General features: G+C 42.3%; 2 protein-coding genes across 10 annotated transcripts in view; one reads left to right on the forward strand and one right to left on the reverse strand.

Moving 5' to 3' along the window:
- The window catches only part of Dop2R (dopamine D2-like receptor), a 92,597-nt gene extending 69,248 nt beyond the window's left edge, over nucleotides 1-23,349 (forward strand). For 2 of the 6 annotated variants that reach the window (XM_089475402.1, XM_089475404.1), the window contains 7 exons: nucleotides 10,722-10,831; nucleotides 10,936-11,188; nucleotides 11,479-11,777; nucleotides 18,680-18,928; nucleotides 20,297-20,437; nucleotides 20,633-20,733; nucleotides 20,902-23,349. In XM_089475402.1, the coding sequence (XP_089331528.1) occupies nucleotides 10,722-10,831; nucleotides 10,936-11,188; nucleotides 11,479-11,777; nucleotides 18,680-18,928; nucleotides 20,297-20,437; nucleotides 20,633-20,733; nucleotides 20,902-21,113 (1,365 nt within the window). In that variant the 3' untranslated portion in view covers nucleotides 21,114-23,349. The remainder of the gene's footprint in view (nucleotides 1-10,721; nucleotides 10,832-10,935; nucleotides 11,189-11,478; nucleotides 11,778-18,679; nucleotides 18,929-20,296; nucleotides 20,438-20,632; nucleotides 20,734-20,901) is intronic. The other 4 variants (XM_089475407.1, XM_089475408.1, XM_089475406.1 and 1 more) reach the window with 4 other exon arrangements.
- Nucleotides 1,443-16,426, reverse strand: LOC108618382 (uncharacterized). Of its 4 annotated transcripts, XM_018014374.2 has the most exons (9): nucleotides 16,085-16,423; nucleotides 15,714-16,033; nucleotides 15,496-15,654; nucleotides 15,350-15,433; nucleotides 15,210-15,293; nucleotides 14,925-15,128; nucleotides 14,721-14,867; nucleotides 14,370-14,669; nucleotides 14,044-14,293 (listed from the first exon to the last, which is right to left on the reverse strand). In XM_018014374.2, the coding sequence occupies exons 1-9, from the start codon at nucleotides 16,110-16,112 to the stop codon at nucleotides 14,168-14,170; spliced, it is 1,452 nt and encodes a 483-aa protein (XP_017869863.1). In that variant the 5' UTR covers nucleotides 16,113-16,423; the 3' UTR covers nucleotides 14,044-14,167. The 4 variants fall into 4 exon arrangements, with proteins under 4 accessions (XP_089331550.1, XP_017869863.1, XP_017869861.1 ...); XM_089475424.1 differs by lacking the exon at nucleotides 14,044-14,293 and adding an exon at nucleotides 1,443-1,561 and having other exon boundaries at nucleotides 15,714-16,423; XM_018014372.2 differs by having other exon boundaries at nucleotides 15,496-15,651; nucleotides 15,714-16,426.
- Nucleotides 23,350-25,620: the final 2,271 nt, after the last annotated feature.

Here is a 25,620-nt window from a genome sequence, read left to right on the forward strand (position 1 = left end):
AACAATCTCTGCAATTTTACGCCGCGAAATTCCATTTTTAAAGTGGTGTAGCACCAATTCCCGCTGCTGTATTGGTGTGCGCTTTCCCATTTTTGCAAACACGTGTTTTCATAACAAAATCTCACTTTGAATGGTAAAAATACTTCAAATCCACATTGCGAACTCAATAATCAAAACAAAACCTGAAAAAGTACCGTTAATTTTCATTTTACGCGATTGTAACTGTCCTTCAAACAGTCTGGGTCAAATAAGCTGTGACATTGATTTTATGACTTTTTTTAGTTTTTGTTATTTTCTTACTGTGTTTTTTTAATTATCAATAAAAAAAGTCGTGCTTTCCATTAATTTAATATTGAAATAACAATTCCACGTTTGAATTTTTCAAAAATTTGTATTGGGTAAAATGTAATGAGCAGATGAAATTTTTATTTTACGTTGGGTCAAATAAGCTGTGAGCCACTGTATATATATAAATATGTAATATGCCTGACGCATAAAAACCGAAAACGAAAGGCAGCTACAGCTCCCCAATGCCAAACAAAATCCCTGCCCGAATTCTTATGCAGCTGTTGTGACATTTTCATACTAAACAGCTCACTCCTGCTCTCTCTCTCTCTCTCGCTCTCTCTCTGTCTTTGTCTCTCTGTTTCTGTTCGACGTCACGATTACAGCGAATGCGCCAAATTATGAAAATTCATAAAAAGCCAAATGTTATGGCATACTTTGAGCTCCTTGCCGAAGCAACAGCAACAGCAGCAGCAGCAGCAGCATCAGAGTCGTCCTCAGCATCCTGACTGTTGCCAATTTGAGCTCTTTCTCTCTGTCTCTGTCTCTGTCTCTGTCTTGGTTTATCACTTGCCAACTAAACTCGTTTACGCTGACTCGTTTATCATGTCGTTTCGCTGCGACAAACATCAACACGAACGCCTGACAGCTCGCACTGCGACAGCAGCTGCTGAGCAAGTGGCAGCAGGAGTAGCAGCCGCAACCACAGTCGCACCACCACCAAACGATAGTCGCACAAGTGTTTCACTTTGGCAGCAGTTTATGGCCCCACCTTGGACGGGTGCTGGATAATAGCATTGAAGTGAACCCTACACCAACTGCACTTATCCATATATCCAATCAGCTATCTATACATTTTATATATTTAGGTTTATATAGATACGTCTGCTGCTAATCCTTGTCCAAGTGGGAGCTGCAAATCTATCGATAGTGGCTCCACTCCACCGACCTTGGGCAGGCGTGAGAGTAAGCCCTATTGAATGCACTTAACCGTAATATTAATCACCTATATATGCATACATATGTATGTATGTGTATATCAACTGTGGAAACAGCTGAAAAGCCAAACCCATCGGTAGTTCATCCCAATCGATACTATCGTTAAACTTGTCGACTATTTAAGAAAGCAAAGAGAGAATAAAACAATAAAATATGAATTTTTTACAAATATATTAAATAATTTTTTTTTTAGTTTTTTTAATTTTTTTTTTTTAAGTAACTAGACACAATCTTTGTGATTTGTATCAACGAGCGGAAAAATTCAATGTCCATTGTTCTGTAAGAAATGAAAAGAGAAAAATATAAAAGTAATAAAAAATAAATAAATAAATAATAATAATAATAATAATAAAATTAATAATAATAATAAAATTAATAATAATAATAATAATAATAATAATAATAATAATAATAATAAAAATAATAATAAAATTAATAATAATAATCATAATATACAGCGCAAAACAATATATGAAGTTAGTACAATAAATAAATTATAAATAAATTTTATATATTATAAATAAATTTGTATAATAGGAAGTAGATTATAATAAAGCTGTTAGTTCATAAATAAATTTATATATATATATATATATATATATATATATATATATATATATATATATATATATATATATCTATATATATATATATCTATATATTATATATATATATATATATATATATATATATATGATGAGATTCGCTCTATGTAAATAGCAGAGAAAATTTACGTAGATCGAATAAAATTGATCGATCTATCGCATAAATAAAGGTCCATCGAATCGTGAATCGTGTCTCGTGGGGTTTACTCCATTCGTGTAGAGGAAGCAGCATATAAGAGTAAGAGCAGAATGAAAGAGAGAGAGAGAGAGAGAGACAGAGACAGAGGGAGTGAGAGAGGAGCACAGAGCTGAACATAAATATTAAGTAGAAAAGAAAACATCAAAATTTAAAGGGAAACGCCAAAGAAGCAGTGAAGCCTCGCTAAGCTGACTTGGCCCAGCTCTTTCATTTCAATTACTAACAAAAACCAAAGGAATTTTGAATAGCCGCACTATTCGTAGGCACTGGCATTGGCTTGGGAACATTAATAAATGTCCAGGTGGCGCTAAGCCAGCGCAGTAATATCTTCATATCGACTATGCCAGAGGCGAGGCCGATTCGAGTGAAGTGTGCAGAGTGGCGGGCCAATTAGCTGCTTCAAGGATCAAGAGCAGCTGCTGCGGATGGCTGGGGTGGGCAGCGAGGCTGACAGACTTGGCCTAAGCAGCAGCACCACAGAGAGTGTGAGAGGGAAGGGGGGAGGGGGGAGGGGGGGGGAGATGTGATAGAGGGCGAGAGAGCTGCCGTTGTCAAGGGCTTGACGGTTGGGGCTGGGCCAGCTCATCTTGGGCAACGCGTGCCAGCCATTAAAAGCTTTTTAAAATTAATTATAAAACCAAAAGTAGGTAAACATTTTCCAAGAAAAACGCAACCAGCAAGCGCACATAACGAACTGACAAACCCTTTCGGGCACATCAGCACACAGGCCCCGCTCAGATGGGGCCACAACATCAACACCAGAGACAGAGCCCGGAGCCCGGAGCTCGGAGCTCGGAGAGCCACAGTGAGCGCCAGAGCTCGAGCCGTAGCCACAGTTTTTGCCCAAGAGTTCTAGCTGGACTCTTGTCCAAATTTGAGCAAAAACGCTTTCAACTTCAAACAGATTTTTGATACTCCAGTGGGCCACCGCAAGCGCTGCGAGAGAGAGAGACAGGCTGAGAGAGAGAGAGAGAGAAAGCGAAAGGGTTTAGTGTAAGGGCCTTGGACATGCGTAGCAAATTATGCTCATTATGCGGCACAAAGAAATAGTTGAGCTGCTCTTGGCCCAGAACACAGCGGCAGACCCAGCCAAAGCCGCATCCAATCTGGCAAAGTTTTTTGATTTGGGTACAAAATGCAGCAACAGCAGCAGCAACAACAGCAACAACAACAGCAACATTTGAAACATCTTCATCAAGATGTGCTGGGGCATCTTTGCTTTGCCTTGCCTCGCTTTGCTTTGCTTTGTTTTGTTTTGTAGTTTTATTTGGGTTTTAATGCTCAAAGTTTTTGCCAAAAATTTGAGTTTCGACTGCGGCTGCCTTTGTATAATTTGATTTTATTTACACTCGCCGCAATTCTTCAATTTCCACTCACATGTCAGCCATTCATTCCGTCTCTCTCTCTCTCGCTCGCTCTGGGTCTCTTCTGTGTTTCTTTGTGTGGTCAGGCTGCTTGTGGCACGTGGCCATGGAGCGCCACGCTCCTAACCGCCAGAGGCTGTTGCGCTCCCTCCGTCAGCCAAGCTGCCAGCTGCCAGCTGCTCTGGCTGCTTTGGCCAAACGACGTGGTTACACGCCATGTGGGCGTGCCCCGTTGAGTTCTCGCTCCGGCAACGGCAACGGCAACGGCACCGGCTCCTGCTCCAGCTCCGGCTCTAACTGTGGCACGTAGTCCACACGCCCGGACATACATATTTTTGGCAGTTAATTAGACTTATGGCTGAGCTATTTTTAAACGTTTCTGCTTCGGCTTCCAGTTCGGTTTCAGCCGTCAGCCCAATCCCGAAATCCGTCTAATGAACTAACCCCGTAACGGCAGAAAGTTTCGACAGTGGCCTTCAAAATTCCATCTTTAGACATTTTGCGTAGCTTCAACACGCTCCGCAGGCACCGCAAAATGCTTTGGCAAAGATTACATTAAATGCAAATTCAATTAAACAAAAACAAATTCCACAGCTCAGCTATAAATAAGCTTTACGGCATTCAATTAATCCGCCACTCAATGAATTCAGCCCAGCAGCAACTGGAGAGCGGCTCAGGGCGTTGCGAGCAGTAAAGTCGAACGAAACTATTCGTGCGTCCAGCTGGGCAGAGGACAGTGGCGTAGCCGATGAGTGGGGAAGGGGTTGAGTTAAGCAACGGACGAAGTGAGAGGGCGAGAGAGAGAGTGGGGGAGGGAGAGGCTGGTTTTATAGGGAGATAGACAGAAAGGAGCTGGTGCTGGGCTCGAACTGAGATGCGAATGACAGAGAAGCGAATGTGAGGACAGAGAGCGAGGGAGAGAGACAGAAAGAGAGAGAAAAAGAGAAGAGAAGACAGTTTTTAGAACTATAACCAGAAAGAAGTAGAGAAAAGAAGAAGCTCAAGACTTCAACTTAGAATCATATAAGGATAGCTGCACTAGAAAAGAGCTGGAGCTGGAATCAGAGAAAGATGGAGATACTCGAGAGGAGTTGAAGTTCGAATCAGATATAAAGAGAGTGAGAAGACCTGGAAATAGAGTCAGATAGAGATGGAGACATTACAGTAGAAAAGTTGCCAAAGAAGAATTCAAATTTAGAGATGAATGTACTAGAGAAGTACGATCAGATAGATGGAGAGATATAGAGAAATTAGATAAGAGGAAGAGAGTTATTAAACAAGGGAAGAGAAGGAAAGGGCTGGATGCAGTCAGGGATGCGAATTCAACAAAGGGAATTCAAAACAGATAGATATATATAGAGACACTACGCCAACAGCTGAATATCCACATACCATCTGTAATAGACAAGAGTTGTCGGATTAAAGTTGATCTTAAAATGCATTAGCTAGGCAAATTCCATGACATATCTCAATTAGACACGCATCCGTCTTCACCTCTCTGACATATCTCCTGAATGTGTAGAGGAACCTTGGACAAACAGCATGGCAAAGTGCATATGCCTCCCCACTGTGGCATGTGGATGTAATGCAAATTGACATTTGAAAAACTTTTGCCCAGCTCATGACAGAGTCTCACCTTCTTCGTAGGGTCGCAGCAAGTGAGGCACTAGCAATTAGAGTCGACACTCGAGGCTATCAAAGTTTTAAGACCCTAAAACCACAAGACATACAACAGCCAGCAGCTGCAACAACAACAATAACAACAACAACAACGAGAACGAAAACATGAAGAAGAAGTAATAAAAGGAATGACACGTGCAGCGTGTGCCATGGCCCGAGGGCGTGGGAGAATCACACCGAAAGCCTTCAAAACACATTCATGTTGAAACAAGCAAGGCCTGAATGCAAGACAAACAGCAGCAGATGGCAAAGTGTATGAAAAGAGAGAGAGAGAGAGAGAGAGAGAGGGAGATAGAGAGCGAGGCAGAGAGAGAGAGAGAGGGAGATAGAGAGCGAGAGCGAGAGAGGAAGATAAATGCAAAGATATGGATGTGAAGAGAGAGAGGGACATAAAAAGTGAGATCGTGAGACAGAGAGAGAGGGAGAGAGAGAGAGAGGGAGTGAGCGGGGCAGACTGAGACTGAGACGGAAACTGAGACTGAGAGAGATAGAGATAGAGAGAGAGAGAAGGGAAGGAGAGAAATGCAGAGAGATGGATGTGAAGAGAGCGGGACATAAAAAGTGAGATCGTGCGACAGAGAGATAATGAGACCAAGACAGAATACCGAAACTGAAAGACAGAACAAGAGGGAGTAAGAGAAAGAAAGAGTTTTATATCGATATTAATTGCATATCGATATTAGCTGTATATCGATATGCCTATGCCTGTAGTAATAAATCTCTCTGTGTGAACAGCCTACCGATTGTGGGTGGAAAGAGAGAGAGAGAGATGGAAATTGGGAAAATAAAAGGAAGGTAAATGAATCACCTGTTACATAAGTAATGGGCTATCTGAGCACCAAATTTTGAAACTATAATTGAAAATTGAATGAAACAGAATCTAATTTACATTCGACATTAAATAAATCAAATCAATGTGCCACTTAATGATTTTGTCGAATTCGAAAACATTTTCAATGGTAATAACATTAAAATGACACAAATTATATAACCACTGCGCAATTGGCGTGGGCTCACAGACACACACACACACCCACACACACACACACACATGTAGACAAACACGCACACAGTTAAAGTAAACAGCCGCTGACAGAGCCACAACATGGCGCAGCTTCAGTTGGCGGTGTTAAATGTTGATAAACAAATTCCAAACACAAACAAACAAACAAATAAACGAATAAACAAATACGCACACACTAAAACTAGAGAGAGGGAGGGAGGGAGAGCGAGTGAGACAGAGTGAGAGAGAGGCAGTTTATATGTAATCGTGTAATTGGGGCTAATTAATGCCAAATCGGATTTTAGCCAGTGACAAACTGTAGCCGCGTCCTCACAATGCAGATGAGCCATAAATATGCCAGTGCAGTGAAAGAGAGAAAGTGAGAGAGAGAGAGAGAGAGAGAGAGAGAGAGAGAGAGAAAGAAAGTGTGAGAGAGAGGGGGAGGGGGTGTGCTGAAAGTAGTAACAATCACAATTGAGACTTATATGGAACGAAACTAAAGTTGAATGTGCAAAAGTTGAAGCAGAACTTGAAGTGCGTTGGCCTTGACTCCCCGCTCGAGTCGCCAATAGCAGGAAAAACATTTTCATCAGATGAATTTAATTAAAAGCAACTTTTCCTGCTGCTGCTGCCAGTGGAAAAATAATGAAAGACAAACATAACACACGATGAAAAGTTCAGAGTCATTATGTGGAGTCAGAGCAGCAGCTGAAATGAGTGGAACCAGGTGGAGCACAGGTGGCATTAGCTGCAGCATTTACATCTAGTTGGAATCAAATTGGATGATACGATATGCAACGGAAAAAGAACAAGTGGACTATTACGTGTTGATAAAAACTCTTATCAGATATCATATCAGATATTTCTGGCTAATTGGAAAGGTCTGCCTGAAGCAGATGAAGTGTTAGAGTTGATCTAAGGCAATATTTACATCATATATAGATTCCAGTTGGAGCTATGTATTCCAACTGGCAGACTCTAGTGGCAAAAGCAAAAGCAAATTGTTAATATCTCAAGAAATACTAATATATAATAATAATAATATCTAAAATTGATAATAATAATAATATCTAAAATTGATAATAAATAATAATATATACTATAACATATATTCCAATTGGAAACCCCTGTAATTGTAGATGTTTGTTGAGCCTGCCAAGTTTCAATGATTTGAATTATTACTTTAAGCAGCTTTATTTGAATTCCAGTTGGAACTGTCGCCAATTCCAATTGGGTGCGATGTAAAGGATTTGAATATAGTAGAGTTTGTGTACATATCATAATTTATCTTAATTAAGCTTTAAAGCAGCTATAGGAATTAGTTCTAATTAGAATCATGAATGTGCTCCAATTGGACTCGCTCTGTTTTAGCATCATCTTCGATGATTGAATTTTTATATAAGTTTATATTAAAAACTATACTTAATTTCTCTGCTTAGGGCTGGAACTTCTCTCTTACAGATGTGAGCGTGCTTAAAGTTTCTTTCTGCTTTAGGGTGGCCATATTTGCAGAAGTTTTTGTGGGTTTTAGTGATTTGCAAAGGAAGTTGCTCATATCAAGTGTTGGCAAGAAACTCTTGAGGGTATCAGCTGCTTAACGCAAGGGAATACACACACATAGACAACATACACACATAGACAACACACACACATACCGAAACTCTAACTGCGTGCAAGCCATAAAAACCAGAAGCTCAATTATCAAAATGCGACGTGTGCTTTGTTGTTTCTTCATCTCTCTCGCTCTCACTCTCTCTCTGTGTGCGTGTGTGTGTGTGTGTGTATGTGTGTATACATGTTTGTTGTCTATTCTACAGCCATCCGCCTCATATGCCATTCCATTCTTATTGTCGCCGTTGGCAGCGCCTGTTCCGAGGGCTTTGTCCCTTTTGCTGTGTATCTGTGGCCGCAAATGGATAAATTTATATATTTTATAAACTGCTGCTCTTAAAGCTGCCAGAGGGAGAAAGCGAGAGCGAGTGAGTGGGAGTATGTGTGCGACGTTAGGTCAGTTGAAAGGTCAGCATACCTTTAAATGCCTTTACCTATGCATACAATCTGCATAAATTGAAAGCCATTGAAAACTTTTCTCTACCCCTCTCGCTCTCCCTCTCTCTCTTCTGTCATAAGTCGACAAAACTTTAAATGGGATCAACAGCAATGTATTTATGGTCGCGCTCGTCTATCCTTTGCATGACAGCTGCGACGACGAGCAGGAGCCAGAGGGCGTGGTGGGAGTGGGCGTGTCAGAGCGCGGCATTTGATTCACTTAGATGATCAAATAATCGATTGGGGCCAGTTCAGTTGGCGCCACAAACACACAAATAAAGGCGTCTGTCGCTCGCATGGCAAAGTAGTTTCTCAATGCTCTCTCGCCAAAATGCCAATACATTATAAATTATAGTTGGATTTCAGTTGCCGCGTATACGCAATCTGGCATACAATGGCCGCTGGGGCGGGGTGGGCGCGCTGCGAGAGGGGGGCGGGTTCCATAATGGCGGCGACAATAGAGAACAGGAAGCAAATAAACGCTGTAAAAATTCTTGAGCAGCTTACGTGTTACATTATGTATATCTATAAGTGTGTACGTGAGCTGGTCTATGCGTGTGTCTGTATGTGTGTGTCTGTCCGTGTGTGTGAGTGAGGGCGCAGTCGTGCGTATGTCTTTATATCAAAAAGTTTTTGCCACTTTCTTAGCGCTGCTCAACTTTTGTTATGCTCGCTTAGACCCAAGTCTATCCCCGTCGCAGCAGAATTTTTCCTAACATTTTTCCTCGATGCTTTCCTCTGGCTTTCACTTTCACAGCTAAACTTTTGGCGCCGTGTGTGTGTGTATGTGTGTGTGCCGATGCGTGTGTGCGTGTGTGTGTAATCTGAAATATTTTGCACTTTTTGTGGAGTTTGTTTGCCTACTTTAAATATAAACCGATCGGCTTTCTATTTATTTATACCAGCATTGTCTGGATTGCTGCAAATATGGATGCCAGGACATAGTTGTGCGTGTGTGCGGCTGTCAGTTCCACACACACACGCTCACACACGCACAAAGGCAGGCCTGATCATCCTTTGGCAAAGTTGCCTCTTGCCTTTTTTTTATGTGCTTTGTGTGCTACAAATTGTTTGGCTTTCGAAATTCCTTGCGTTATTGTTGAGGTTTTTATGGACTCGAGTGGGCGTGGCTGGGCGTGGGTCGCCGCTGCTGCACAAGTAAACTAAAGCTCAACTCATAGATGCGCGCCGTGCGATAGACTCGAAAAACTAATTTGTAGCTGAGGCACGAAAGAATATTGTTATTGATAGATGACAATGGTCGACAGCCGTCCACGATTTATGTTTGCCCACCTCATACCCTCTCTCTCTCTCTCTCTCTCTCTCTCTCTCTCTTTCTCCCTCACACTCACACTCACTCGATAGCGTGGCTCTGCGCTGTGCGAAGCAATGAGATTATTGCAGGCAACTCCCAGACACTCGCCCGGCAATTGGAAATTAAATTGCTTTTCCATATGACACTTAGGATCAAATTGACATCGTTAAATGTATTTGTGCTGGCTGCGATAGCAATTTCTATCGGCAAAATGGAATCCATTCATCTTTGCCGCTCTCTGTCCAAAAAGGCGGCACAACAAAGGAAGACGACAGCCAATAGAAATTTATGTCTTTCAAAGCGAAATTGTTACTCACTCAAATGATGTAAAAATAATAGTAAAAAATGACCTATCTCTGGAGGCAAGCGAGATAGCAGCCAAATTGATTTAAAATTCCTCTCAATGAATGCAATTTGATTCTCAAAAAATACATAAACATATCTATATGTGTGAATGTGTCGTAACATAACACTATTGAGTAATGTAATGTTATCATAGTTTGAAAAATAACAGCTAACCGTTTGATTGCTTAAGCTCTGTTCGCGACATTAACCGAAAGAATCACACTCAATCGCTCTTCGTTTTATTTTTTTATTAAGCGCCTTGAGTAATGTAAAGTTGAGTAGAATTATGCGTATGACGAGCTCTTTCTATGTAAAAACTCTTCACACTCATGCACATACTCATGTTAAGCGGGCACACCGCTCACACACATGCCAATGCTTCATTTAACTCAACGAAACGGTCAGCGAACAACACGAGTAAAACGAAACAGCAACAAAACCGATTGCAAGCCGATCGCGGACGAACTCGACTCGCTGCTCTCTGAGTCTTTTCTCGGAGTTTGAGTGAAAGGCACTTACATATGTATGCGTGTGTATGTATGTGTATGCAGGCATCGCGAAACGGTCAACACTAATTTGCAAGCTATGATTGGCACGCGTCTTGCTCAGCTATGCACTCTAGCTCTCTCACTCTATACACAGTAGACAAATCTTTACTGCTCTGCAAATTAATTGGGGCAAAAGACAAAAGTGGAAAGAGGGTAGAAGACATACAAATGTCACAGAAGATTGCTCGTCAGTTTGGTCGTTATAAATCAAAATAATTAATAAGGATGCAACAGATTTGACTAATTACATACATATGACTAATTTCCCTCCCTCTCCTCTCTGTCTCTCTCTCTCTCTCTCTCTCTCTCTGTCTCCCATCTCTTTACAGGTGAATGGTGCATGGGCTTTGCCTAATGTTGTTTGTGATTTCTATATAGCCATGGATGTGATATGCTCAACTTCATCGATATTTAATTTAGTCGCCATCTCAATAGACAGGTAAGATGCATGCCACTGCCGCACAAACACTAGCTGCAGTACACACACACACACACACACATACAGAGTCCTTGACGCTGGCATTCCGCTCTAACATTCCGCAGATACATCGCTGTGACGCAGCCAATAAAATATGCAAAGCACAAAAATAGTCGCCGCGTTTGCCTTACGATACTATTGGTGTGGGCGATATCGGCTGCCATCGGGTCGCCGATAGTGCTGGGCCTGAACAACACGCCCAACCGGGAGCCGGATGTGTGCGCCTTCTACAACGCTGACTTCATACTCTACTCGTCGTTGAGCAGCTTCTACATACCGTGCATCATCATGGTCTTCCTCTACTGGAACATATTCAAGGTGAGTTGCTGCGAGCTAATCAAAAACGGATTTGGATTTGGATTTGGATTTGAATAGAGATTGGCTATTAATGCAGTCTGCTGATTAATGCACAATTTCCCATTGAATAACTAAGTCGGATTTGTTGTTTACACACACTCATTAGCTGCGGCCTCATCGAGCCGGCTGAAAGGGTTCGAGCTGTAGCTGTGGCTCGTCGTGTATTATGCAAGCGCAGCACGTGAAACGTTTTACTAATCAATTACCATATATTTCTCGTGCCATTCCCCTGCCCATTTCCCATTCCCCAGGCGCTGCGCAGCCGTGCTCGAAAGCAAAGGGCTGCCCGCAAGCCGCATCTCTCGGAGCTGACGGGCGGCAGCGTCATCGAGAATATTGCCCAGACCCGGCGACTGGCCGAGACGGCGTTGGACAGCAGCCGGCATGCCAGCCGCATTTTGCCCGATGAGCCGGCCACGAACACGGCCAGCGGCTCCAACGAGGAGGAGGACGAGAATGCCATTTCGCCCGATATCGATGACTGCCACGTCATCGTCAACGATAAGTCCACTGAATTTATGCTGGCCACAGTCGTCGAGGAGACCGGCAAGTAAGTAACCAAGTGACGGCCCCACTCGGGTGGGGGGCGGTGCCACTCCCACATTTGGCGCGGCCCATTGAAAATGTGCTTCGAGCACTTTTCATGTCACTGCCCCGGCCATAAAATTGAAAGTGCGAAAGGTAACTGGGCAGAAATGTGTGTGGGCGGGTGGGCGTGTCTGGGGAGAAACAACTGCAGCCAGAGCCAACGCCACAGCCCCATCGACAGAAGTGCCAACGACAGCGGGAAATGGAGTTTGTGAAACCGTGAAAAGGGCGTTCGGCTTTCATGTTGATGGCCATTCCAGAGCTAACGGGCCGATGCAGGGGACGGAACGTCGCTACACGATGCACCCTACACCGTTTTACCTGTCCTATGCGGATTTAATCAAAGTTCGATAAAGAGCGTAAGCTTGGGCTTGAAAAGTGGGAAATCTGTATAACTATTACAAAGTTAAGTCTATATGTATGTATATACATAGAGAGAGAGAGAGAGAGAGAGAGAGACCGCGAAATAGAGAGAGAGAGAGAGAGCAGTAGAGAAATGGTGAAATATAGAAAGAGACAACCAAATACAGCGGGAAAGAGAAAGAGAATAAAGGTAAAAAACAAGGTTCAGAAGGAGAGATGGAGAGAGAGAGAGAGAGACAGAGAGAAATGTAGAAAAGGGAGAGAGAGAGACAGAGAGAAATGTAGAAAAGGGCGAAAGAAAGAGAGGTAAAGCGAGATAGGGAGTAAGATAAAGAAAGGAGAAAGAATGAGAGAGAGAGAGGAAGAGCGAAACTAGATCAATACAGAGAAATAGTGAGCAAAGGAGAGAACGTGTGTGTGAGAGAAAGATTTTCAATGAGAGATAGAATGATAGCTAGGCAGAGATACAGAAAGTGATGGAGAGAATGAGTTAAAGAAATCATGAAATAATGAGACAGATTAAGGAAAAGAGAAGGAACTTGAACAAGACATATGAAGAGAGAGAAAGAGAGAGATTGAGAGAGAGAGAGAGAGAGCGAAAAATACAGAAAAGAGAATGAAGTAAAAAAATGAGAGAATGAACAAGACATACGAAGAGAGGGAGAGAGAGAGAGAGAGAGAGAGAGATAGCGGAGGAGAGATGAGTGAGATGAGATGATATCAGATTTGTTGATAAGAGCCTAATGAGTGGCATTGAGGTGGGTATTCACACCCAAAGTGTTCTGAAAATATTGTCCCACAGTACTTAAACTTTTATCTCCTTCGAATAATTCTGGATATCCCCAGCCTGAACTCAGATTCAATTTCAGCTGTTTCGGGTAATTCCTAACTGCTGCTCACTCAACAAATCCTATCGGCCTATGTGGTAAATCAGTTGAGCACTTCGCTTGCGGCGGACCAAGTTTCCATTAGGGCGCTCTCACGCTCCCACGCCCCCACTCTCGCTCCCCTTCGAGCTAATTCACCGACTTTGCTGGCACTTCGGCACATTCGAGAATTTCGCTTTAGTTGCGCTAATTTAATGGAAGCTGCGTGGTTGCCAACTTGCCACCTGGTCAATGTGAATTTTTTTTTTTTTTTGGTTTGTGGCACGTAGTAAATAAGTAGGAGGTGAGTGGCTCAGCCATCGGACAGCTGCTGACACAACAAATTGAAGCTGCTCCGCGTGGCGCACTCCCAAATGCATCCAGCTACCACTTAGTGGCGCCCGAACAAAATTGTCAAAGTAATCGTAATTGCAACTTCTTCCGCCCTCTCTCTCTCGCTCTCTCCCTCTCTCTCTCTCGCTACGCCTGTTGACTGGGAGAACTCAATTCAGCCAGCGCGCGCTTGTTCATTTAAATTCACACGCGCTGCAATAAAATGAAAGCCCTGAATGAGCACTCAGACAATCCAATCGACTTGCTGCTAGCCGTGCGGCTCTTTGTAACTGCACTTGTAGCAAGTTGTTGGAAGGGGGTGTGGCGATGGGTGTGGGGGGGGGGGGGGGGGGGGGGTATACTGTGGAGGATTTGCCATTGTCGCGCTCAGAGGATGCGGCCTTTTATTGGCTTTGCTTTGGCACGGCTGTCTGCAGCCATTGCCATTCGCTGCAATTTCATCAGAGCTCCCAATTGGCTGCACTCGGTAAAAATTTGCTTGCCACATTGCGGGGCGAGTTACATGCCGCATGCCACATGCCATAGGAGCAGCGCTGTGGCAATCCTAATTAGTTGTAGAAAGAAGCAGTGGCAAGCGAAGCAATACTCCTGCCCCACCCCATCCCCCCCTCAGGCAAGCAAGCGAAGGCAAAGTCTCAATCACAATTTATATTTGGCCAAGAAGCTATTGAGTCAAGACAAATGTCTGACGCAGCGATCAATTTTTTATTTCACAATAATCAAGAACGGGAAAATGAACTAAAATGAACTTTTTGGTTAACTCGGGAAATCACTTCGGGCATGGGCGTCCCCAGCACTTAACAAATTGACGAAGTCCGGGTCGCCGGGACTTGGCTGAACTACGAGCATGCTCACCTGACCCGCCCTGGCTAGAGGTCGGCTCAGGCTCGCATTTCTACGGCAGGGCGCGGCAGGGAACGAGATAGCTAATTGGTTATCTACTACTAGTATATACGGTGTTCGATGCTCACCTCAATGGGCTGCACTGGCTGAGCGTCTTCGGTCTGTGGAGTCTGAGGAGTCTGGGTAGCGTCACTCGATAGATCGTGCATCGATAGATCCAATGGGGTCATCTGGCAGCTGCTGGAGCTGCTCGAGCTGCTGGAGCTGCTGCTGCTGCTATCGGCAGGGCATCCCCTGGGAATATAATTCGAGTTAAACTTCTCCATGCTTGCAGTAATGTTGCGAATCTCGGCTCTAGACTGGTTCAGAGCTGCCCTATAGCCCATCACCAATTTACGTGAGGCCTGCTCGTTCAAGTCCGTGTTCATCTGTGGAAGGATAGTTAGGAAATTTGGCATCGATAAGGACGACTGCCCTACCAGGAGATTCTTAATTGTCACAGTTGCTTCCTTCACCACTTCGTTTTGGGCAATCAGCTCCGGCTGAAGTTCGTTAAGTTTCACCAGGAGACCCTGTTTCTCGGTCAAGCAGTTCACCAGCTCCTGCTCGCGTGTTGTGACCAGTTGCTGCAATGTCGCCATCAGTGAAGGACCAGATAGACAGACAGATCTCTGCACACTCACCTTCGCCTTGTTGGCGATCTTGCGCTGCTCACGGAGACTGGTCTTCAGCTCGGAGTTTTCAGTAATCAAATCCTGCATCTTCTCAGCACTTATGAGCTGCTTTATGTCGCGCTCGGACAACTGCTTCTTCAATGTAGCGACCTCCTTATTCTTGAGTTCGAGCTCATGCTTGGCCTTGAGGGCCTCGTCCATCTGGCGATGCAACTGTTGAAAAGGCGTTAGTGTCACTGTTTGCGAGAGAGAGAGAGAGAGAGAGACAGAGAGAGAGAGAGAGAGAGTGCTCACCTCCTTTTCGCGATCTGCCAAGTGCTGTTTCAATAGATCGATCTCAAGTTTGGTCTTGTGTAACTCGTCCATTTGGCGTTGCACCTGTTGCGAATGGGTTGCAGTCTCTGTGAGAAAGAGAGAGAGATAGGGGTACTCACCTCACGGTCGCGCTCGGCCAACTCCTGCTTTATTTGCTCAATTTCCTTCTTGGACTGCTGCAATTCGTCCATTTGGCGATACATCTGTGGCAGAGGAGTTAATGAGACAGAGAGAGAGAGAGAGATAGCGGCAAAGGGGTACTCACCTCTCGGTCACGCTCAGTCAGTTGCTGCGTCAATTGCTCGATTTCCAGTTGGGAATCGTGCAAGTCATCCATTTTGCGCTTCACCAGCTCCGAAGGAGACGGTGTCTCTTTGATATTGTGGCTTTCGCGAGTGAAAAGGGTCTCCAATGGTGCCTCCTTCTGGGGAACAATTCACTGTTAACTAATTGAGCTTGGGCATAGAGACTGGCGGCACTTACCTTCAGTTGGGCAATGCAGCTCTCGAGCTGGGCGATTTTGGCTTGACTGCCGCGAACGAACTCCTTTTCGCGATCTTCGTGCTCGGTCATAGCGTCAGCAGCTTCCTGGAGCAGCTGTGTCTTTTCGAGGACCTCCATGCGCAATGCATGGATCACGGTCTTGGCATCCTCGAGCTCCTTGTTCTTGGCGTGGTCGCCGCCATTGTCCTTGAAGTAGAGACGCAATTTCAGATTAAAGTTCTCGTTACGGAGCCTCACGAGCTCCTCGTCCAAGTCACGGGCGGTGCGCCCTAGTAGAGAGTGCGATTTCGGCTTTGAGTCTATAGCAAAAGATTTATGAGAATGGGAATGATAGGCGAACGGGCTCGGACCATTCTGTGGAGGTCCCCTTGAGGCCATTGTTGAATTTTTCGTGCACCACCAATTCCAATTCCGATTGCAATAATAATGATATAAGTAAAAAATATAATATTTTGATTTTTCGTTGCTGAACCGATTTAGACCGTATTCAAAGATATCATTTCACGATGGCTGGCGAATCCAATTTTAAACAAATTATTTTTCGAATAAGTCGCGAACGGCGAATACTCGTTACTGAAATCGTGCTCCAAAAGTTTGTTAAATTTAAAAAATATATTTCTTAAGGAATATGTAATGCTTAGAAGATTATTTTAAAATGAGCTCTCCAGCAAATGCTCCGAGCTTAAATAGGAAAACAACGCGAATTTTAAGTCAAGGCTACTATGATTTTCAATTAACAATCGAACTTCGGTGTAGGCAAAGAAACAGAAAGTGTGTGAGAGAGAGGGAGACAGGAACAAAGAGTAAAAGTATGAAATAATGACAGAAAGAATGAGACAGACAGAGCGAGAGACTATTGACATATAAAATGTAGACTATTTTATTACATGTAAAAAAAACTTCAAGTTCCTTGGGTTTGCCTGCGATCCCTGCCAGCTCCTGCTAGCTCCTGCTAGCCCCTGCCAGCCCCTGCCAGCCCCTGCAAGCCCCTGCCAGCCCCTTGCCAGACCCTGCTAGCCCCTGCCAGCCCCTGCCAGCCCCTGCCAGCTCCTGCTAGCCCCTGCTAGCCCCTGCTAGCGCCTGCAAGCCCCTGCTAGGCCCAGCAAGCCCCTTGCCAGCCCTCTGCTACAGCTGTAGCTCAGTTTACTGATACGTATTAGGAGTGGTTTATTTCATTCATCAGGCATTCACGTATATTTGTTACCTGTGCTAGATGCAGCCGCATTCTTCTAAGGGCTCAGCTTCTTCGGCAGCAGCTTAATCATAGTTCCATTTTTGACAGGTGCTGTCCTCACTGGCTCAAAGGGCCTAGTCCTAGCAATTAAGGGTTTCTTCAGCTTCGAATAGACTCGAACTGCATGTAAAATAAATTTCAATGAGATAAACCTTATATTTGCATATGAGTTTGGTTTGATTTCAATCGATTTCCACTTAATTTAAAAAGTTAGAGCCGGCTTAGGGAAGACAGAGAGAGGGAGAGTAACAGAGAGAGAGAGAGAGAGAGAGACAGAGGGCGAGAGTGAAAGAAACAGAGAGGCTAGGTTCTCATTGAGCTATGAGTTTAAACTGTTTCCAGTGGCGATTTTCCCTTCACTCCACACTAAGAACAACACTTTCCCGCATTTCCCCTGCTTTGATATAGCCTCAGCAGTGGCGTCTGCTCACTAATACTCCTAGCCTCCCCCTAGTTAGTCCAGCTCTCTTAACTAGCCACTTTTTGCCCATGAATAACTCATGTCACATAACTGAAACGAGGCTCTGCCCTTATGGCCAATAGCAACAAGTCAATTGACGGGAAATGCATATGCCTGGGGCATAGCTGGACTGGCTGCCGAATAATAATTGAAAATGCTGCAGCACCTGGCCGCAAGGGGCAAAGTGAAAAGTTGCGAAATAATATTAACTTAATACTTCATGGCTCGATCGACTTGGCAGTGCAAATTGGCTTGAAATATTTATGAAAATGCCGTGGCAAAAGGGTCAGCAGAAGAGCAGCAACAAAATATTAGAATAATCATAAATAAATGAAAGGGTTTGCTCTGGCCAAGCAGGCCAAGCAAATCAATTCCTAAATTATTTAAGATAGCCGATAAAACATCCGGCGGCATTCATTATTGATATGCAAAATCTGTGCGAGTGTCGTCCTTTTGATGCGGCTGCTTTCGTCTGTGGTTGCCTATCGGCTGCATCGCAAGGAATCGAATCAGCAGCCGATGCCGATGCCGATGCCGATGCCGATGGTGGCCACAGCAGAGCGCGAACGTTAAGCACAGTCAATTAGCGAGCTGATGGCCTCTTTAATCCAATAAGGACATGAAATGAAACCAATATCGATGGACAGTTGGCTGCGATGGGAGCGAGCAGGGCCTGGTTGGTGAAGCGGTCAATCGGCAGGGGCCGAGTCGAGCATATTGAAACGTTTTCACCAAAGGGCTGCCGCGACCGAGCATAATTGGGGAAAAAGACATCGCCATCCGTCCGTCCGTCCGTCCGTCCGTCCGTCTGTTCGTGTCGCGCGCTCTGACCGCTCCAGTCGTTCAATTAGTCGACACCGTCGATGTCACCATTGGCGTCGCCGTTTACGACCCGTTTCGACCCGCGCGCGCGCAGAGAAAAATAAATCTCAATAATTCAATTAATGCGTCACTTAATTAAAACTCAATTTTTGCCTTGTTTTTAATTGACATTGCTCCTCGTTTTCTCTTGCTCTCGCCCCCCCCCCCCCCCCCCCCCCCCCGCACTCGCCACACCTTGGCTTCCTCTGTCTCCGGATGATGCTGCTCCTGCTGCTGCTCCTGCTCCTGCTGCTGCTGCTGCTGCTGTCGTCGACTGGCTGCGCTGCCTCACTTTGATTGATTGTCATTGCCGGACGTTCGCCTGATTGGCATCATCACCACCCGCTGCTCTCTGCTCTCTGCTCACTGCTCACTGCATCCGCGTGACAGCAGCGTTGTGGCACAGATCACCACACAGCCGCAGCTGGTCGTTGCCGATCCGAATGGTAATCATGATTCTGGTTATGCAGCATCAAACGTTGACGATGTCCTTGCAGGAGTGAGCGTGGGCGCCGCCATCAGCAGCACTACGCCGCCGGACAGTCCGGTGCCCAGCGGCGCCACCCTCCACCGCTCCAGTGTCAGCAGCCGGCGCAACACCGCCGAGGACTCGCCCAAGCGCGGCGAGCCGCCGCTCAGGTATGTTCATAAATTAGCACAACTTCAGCTGAGCATTCGCAGCGAAGCATTTCAAATTCTCTTTCCCTGCGTTGTCCTTAAATCGTAATTAGACTTAAAGACAGAGAGAATTAACAAATAGATATGTGTATATGCATCATTGTAGAGCTAAGTACTTTCTCTTTTTCACTAGTATTCTCCTCAATCTGTAGTAGATTTTCCATAAAAGAGAATCCAATTTTAAGCTGAGCATTAGAGCTCTTAAGACTATCGATGGCATCATTGTCTGTCATTTTTGTCATTTTTGCGATAGATCCTTAACAGATTAGTGTTTTAATGTGGCGTTAAGATTAAAGTGTATGAAATATTTAAATATGCTTGTATTATATCAAGTCATTTACTTTAAAGCAACTATCTAAATATTTGATTGGAATTGTCGAATTTATTTATTTAGTTTGCTCTCGACATAAGCATCCCAGTCAGAGAACTAAAAAGCTATAACAGTATTTTTCAGAGCACATTAAATGCCCGATTAACTCAATCTCTACATCGCTTGTTTAAGTGAATTCCCTTAATAGTTAATTTTTTGTTTAAGGGAAAAAACTCCCCATTTTTGCTACAGGAAAATGAAATGCTCTCAAAGTATACACAGCCTTTAAACAGCAATCCAATTCAATCCTAGCCACATCTAGACATATGGGTAGGGAATTAGTTTAGAATTATCCCAATTATTCCCATGAACCTATTCTTCATCCCTTTATGTCATTTTAGTTGCGTATCGATTAAACTAAATATCGATAGCCTTATAGTTAGCTGTCGATAGTTCACTAATTACAATAATATTTCCCTTGATTTCTATTGGTCCATATATCGATAGCCTTGTGGTAAATTTGGGATAGTTAATTATAATGCTATTCCCTCTAATTCCTATTGGCCGATATGTCGATGAGATTCATAGATATAGTTCTCAATAGTCAATTATAATGCTCTCCCCTCTATTTGGCGATATATAGATCGCTTAATATATAATTTTCGATAGTCAAACATTATGCTTTCACCCCTATTAGTTAGTACTTATCGATAGTTATATGCTATACCACTTATTGACAAATTTATCGATTTCTTTATAGTTAGTTACCGATAGCTATAATGCTATACCACTTATTAGTCAACATATTGATGTCTTCGTAGTTAGCTATCGATAGCTATTATATGATGGTATATATACATATACAATATAATGGTATCCTCTCTAGTTCCTATTAGTCTGCTCTAGCTGTAAACTTATTTAATAGTTGTTTATATTTATATTGTATATATATTATATAAGTCAAGTGCCAAGTGCTGACCAAATGTTTTGTTGTTGTTTGCTGTTCTTGTGCCTTACAGCAGCAGCGTCGCCATGAAGCCATTGTCCTTTGTGCGCTACGGTGTGCAGGAGGCCATGACTTTGGCACGCAACGACTCCACGCTATCGACCACATCGAAAACGTCCTCGCGCAAGGATAAGAAAAACTCGCAGGCGTCAAGGTGAGTTGCCGCCGCCGCAATTGCCAAATTGCAGCTATTAGCTGCACTTGGGCTAATAGCTCGACACTTGCTAACCACCCACCTCTCTCTCTCTCCCTCTCTTTCTGTCTCTTTCTGGTCGTATCTCCATGTTCCGCATGCAACCTGAAATGCAATTTACTCTGGCATTATTATCGTGACCCTTGCGTGCCGTAGATTCACGATATACAAGGTGCACAAGGCCTCCAAAAAGAAACGTGAAAAATCGTCGGCCAAGAAGGAGCGCAAGGCCACCAAAACCCTGGCCATCGTTTTGGGTAAGTCCGATCAAAGCCAAGAGGCAAACATGGTTAAATTATAGTTGCTTAACTCATTCTGATTATAATTTACACTGATTGCTGAACACATTCGCCGCACTGTCTCGATTTCTATATTTCTTATTTCGTTTCTCTTTGTTCTCTTCTGCTCTCTGTCTCCCTCGTTAGGCGTCTTCCTCTTCTGCTGGCTGCCATTCTTCACGTGCAACATCATGGATGCGATGTGCGCCAAATTCAACGAAGACTGCAGGCCCGGTTTGACGGCCTTTATGCTAACCACTTGGCTGGGCTACATCAATAGCTTTGTCAATCCCGTTATTTATACGATCTTCAATCCGGAATTCCGCAAGGCATTCAAGAAGATCATGCATATGGGGTGATTACAATCAGCAGCAATAACACCGACACGGACAACCGGTAAACATCAACAATGTTTAGCTAAAGCTTTCCTGATCAATATGTAATCACTAGAATATCGATCAACGTCGATCGATAACTCAAAACTCGAACTGTGCCAAATGCAAACCCAAATGAAATTGAACTCAAAGCTCGAAACTCAATTAGACTCCTAAGATTGTTCATAGTCTCAACATTATATATATAAATATATACATATATACCAATATATATCTAAATAGCATAGTATATGACCCTGTATATAGCATCTAAAGTTTGATCAAATCTGTTGTATGTATTATATTCGATTGCATAGGCTAAGGACTCTGAGCTGTAGGCTAGGCACCAAATTTTTAACATTTAGCTAATGTCTAACATAAAGTTTTAGTTAATATTCCAGTAAATAGACCTATTTATCGATAAATACATATATATACTTAGTTATCGATACCGTAAAATATGGCAATTGTACCGTTACTTGATGTGAGATTCTTTTAGATCGTAAGAGTTGTGTCGCTGTCACGAAAGAAAACAAAAACTGAGTTTACGTATTTACTATATGTGGATGGATTTCCGTATATACATATAGTATATTTACTTTACATATCACGCATTCAGTTTCTGTGAATTTGTACTCAACTGTACAACTGTACTTTGTTCCCCCTCAAGCAAATCCAACGATCGCTGAGCATATCCTAAGCGCGAAAGATCCCTCTACCCGATCCCACCCCCCGCTCGTTTTTGATACTCGACTTCAATGCTAATCAATGCGCTAATCATAGTTAAGAGAAACTTAAAACTAATCAAGATGAGGCTAGAGGATAGGTCTACCTATTAGATATACGTGTAATATTAATGTTAGTCCAAAGCAGGGGCTCAAACTCAGCGCCCAACACGAAATCATCGAGTGACAGAGACAGACAGAGAGAGTGAGAGATAGATGCAAGCAGCTATCGATAGGCTCATTGATTACAATTTCTAACTGTAAACAAGAACTAATCAGACCACTTGATGTAGCAACAGTAAATGCAGAATATAAGAATAAGTCGAGAATAAATCGAGAGTAACTCTCTTTCCTCCATGTTAGATCTAATCAATGAGCTCTGCAATCGATAGATGGCTACGATATTTTGTCGATAGTTTTGAACGATGACTAATGCACGCACACACACACACACACACACGCACGCACGCACACACACAGACAGACAGACGCACACTGAAACAAATGAGCCCCACACAAATATATATGTATAGTATATATGTACGTATTTATATCTCTATATATATGTACATATATATATATATGTGTGTATATCAACAAAATTGTCGCTGAGTTTGATCGGACTGCTTGAGCCACACATTCCTTGGTTGTAAACAAACTATAAATAACATAGGCAAATAAATAACAGTTATTCAAGACGTCATTAGCAGAATGTAAGCGCATTTAAAACTAGGCTAAGCAGCAGCTAAATCAAGTTAACCCCCCTATCCCAGTACTTATAATAACCTCTAGCTAAATACGTACTTGGAAATGGGTACTCAAAAGGAAAAACCAAAACAAAAACAAAATGAATATGAATATACGAATAAGTTGCATCAGGGTATCTAAAGCGTAGGCGTACAAATTATTAGAGCTAAGCGAAAGCAGACGCATAACAATTCTATAAAAAAAGAAAAGATATATATACACACACACACACACATATATATATATATATATATACTAATTGCTAAGTAAATGTAATGTGAAAACTTCATTTGAAACCTGGACCGAAACACTCGCCCAATTCATCAACGGATGCCGTCTTGAATTTGCTTAATGCTGATGCTGTTGGAGGAGAGCCGCAAGCGGAGAGCTGATTACACACACACACACACACATACAAATTTAAAAAAAAAAAAAAAAAAAAGTCCACAACAAAATACTAAATGGAAATGGGAAGTGATTTGGCAAGCGAAGAGCCGGAATTTCGAGCTGCTTGGAGCACGCCCCTTGCTCACAACCAAAGAAATAAACAAATGGAAACGAATTTAAAACGGCATCACAATACATACACACTCACAAACACACACACACACACACAAGCATACTAGATTTTGGTCCCTGTTTTCAAAAACCGTCCTCTTCATTGTTTCTATGTGACAAATAATGTAAAATTTAATAAAAAAAAAAAAAAAAAAACAAAAACAAAACAAAAAAAAAAAAGCAAAACAAAACTCAAAGCATATTCAAAGAATGATAAACCTAAAAAAAAAAAGAAAAAGAAAATACTATATATAAATATATACTAAGAATTATCTAGAGAGAGACGTACACGTTCTCTATAGGCTAAACGTTTCCAGCTCATTATTATGGAACCCTCTAGGAGAAGCTCAACAAATTTTTATACTTTCCTAAAAAGTGAAAATGAAATGAGAACAAACCAAAATATTCGAAAACATATAAAAGTGTGTATTTTTTTTTTTATTTTAATAATTGTGGCTAAATGTAATTCTAATATACATAATATTCGAGATTCTTAAAGGTGCGTTATGAGTGTTAGTCAATAGCTCTAAGGAACCGACAAATTAACAGAAAAAAAAAGAATATATATATATATACAGTTGAGATAAAAGAAGGAATTATTATAGAAATAGTTAAGTTCTTCCAAAGAAAACGCTTATTAGTTATAGAAGAATGGGTTGATCAAGAAGTTTCAGTATGATTCAATTGATGGAGCTGGACGTGGTTGGACATTGCAATAGATGTCGCCTCGGGCCAACGATCACAGATATTACTAATATATACGAGTGTTGTTGAGTTCACAGTTTCTGTTTGACTTTGTTTCATATTAATCCAATTAATCAATTGTTACACTTGTTTTTAAATTTAAAAAAAAAAAAAAAAGAGAAAAGAAAAGAAAAGAAAATATAGAAATATTTAAGAGTATAGTCTATAAGCGCCCTTAGCACTATCATGACGATGGTGATCATGATCATGATGATGATGATTGTGCAATGCAACCTAAAAGGCAACTGCAAAGAGGCTAAGCGAACATGAAAAACCAAATCTTTAATGAAAAAATAAGAAGAAGAAGACCTACGTACAGTAAGACAACAATAAAAGGCACAACAATTAAACTAAAACAAAGTAAAGCAAGTAAAGAAATAGAACAAAACATATATTATATAGAAAAGAAAAAAAAAAGAAACTGAAAATATTTTAAAGCAATGTTGATTTTTTTTTCTAGAATCTAATCAAATCTAAATTAATTAATGTAATGAGAAATAAATGAAAATTCTAGATCTGTAAGCGTGTGCGGACTGCAAAAGATTCCGAATTAAAATTAATTGCAAACTATTTCGACTTTATGCAAGCATTACACAATTACCATAGCATTAACTATAGCAAACCAACAACAGCGTCATGAAATGTCAAGAAATGAGATCTACGGGCACGAAGAACATAACAAATAATAAACATCAAATAAACACTAAAATGAAAATATTTCAAACCAAACCAAATCGTTTCACTCAAAGGGGCCCTTCAATTGGGAGCAAATGGTAGAGTCACTGATAGAGACCAATCGTACAGCTCTAATAGATCTGCGATGGCTTACAGCGACACCTAGCGGTCACAAAGTATTATCTAATATTATGATTACATGATTTTGGGTATATTTTGAGTTATCCGACTTGCGTGAGACGAAACTAGTTTCGGGAGTACACAACACTCCCACTAGGGGCGTGGCAAATCGATAAATAAATTTCCTGGTGTCTTTCCAAATCAATCTAGTTGACGTACTAGAAAATTGAAATTTGAAATGGGAACAAATTCAAAAAGATATCACAGATATAAAGGACTGTCCATTTTTGAGTAATAAAGATATTATTCAACTAGTCTATCTCCTTCTCACTCTTGACCGCTCTCTCCCCTCCCTATCCACTGCTTTTCCTCGCCACTCCCTCACCTTTACCCTAAAACAACGTTCCCCTCTGCCCCTTTGCCTTCCCCTCCCTATATGTATATCCTACCCCACTCTCATCATATCCCTCTCTAATCCTCATTCCCATTTAACGTCACTGCCCCTCAATGTCTGTAAAGGTCACCGAACGCTCAAGGTCACTGAGCCTCAAGGTCACTGAGCTGCAAAGTCAATGATTCCCTAAGGTCACTGAACCCTGAAGGTCCCCCCCTCAAGGTCACTGGGTCGATCTCAGAAGATATAAGATCTAGAGAGCTGAAATTTCGCAGGTATACTTATGTATACCATACGCAGTACAAGTTTATCATATTTTTTCGATAACTGACCTGACACCTTTTTTATCGAGAACAATCGATAAATTGATATCGGTTTTCAGCTTTATATGAATAATATTAGACCTGGAGACTTCAGATTCATGTATATATATTAATAGATATTTTCAAAGATTTTGTAATTTATAGATTTTGGATACAACGGCCCATAATTTCAAAAAAATGTATTTCAAGTACTAGAGGCTTGTGCT

This window comes from Drosophila arizonae, chromosome X (assembly GCF_054131065.1).
Source record: "Drosophila arizonae isolate 15081-1271.41 chromosome X, UAZ_ARI_1.0, whole genome shotgun sequence".
NCBI lineage: Eukaryota > Metazoa > Arthropoda > Insecta > Diptera > Drosophilidae > Drosophila > Drosophila arizonae.

What these genes read in the sequence shown, in the direction of transcription:
- LOC108618382 (XM_018014371.2), bottom strand. Translation starts at nt 16,112, where the DNA reads ATGGCCTCAAGGGGACCTCCACAGAATGGTCCGAGCCCGTTCGCCTAT. An exon ending in GCTGCATTGCCCAACTGAAG is followed by an intron (nt 15,655 to 15,713) that starts GTAAGTGCCGCC and finishes ATTGTTCCCCAG; the next exon opens with AAGGAGGCACCATTGGAGAC. An exon ending in AGCCAGTGCAGCCCATTGAG is followed by an intron (nt 14,294 to 14,369) that starts GTGAGCATCGAA and finishes GCCCTGCCGTAG; the next exon opens with AAATGCGAGCCTGAGCCGAC.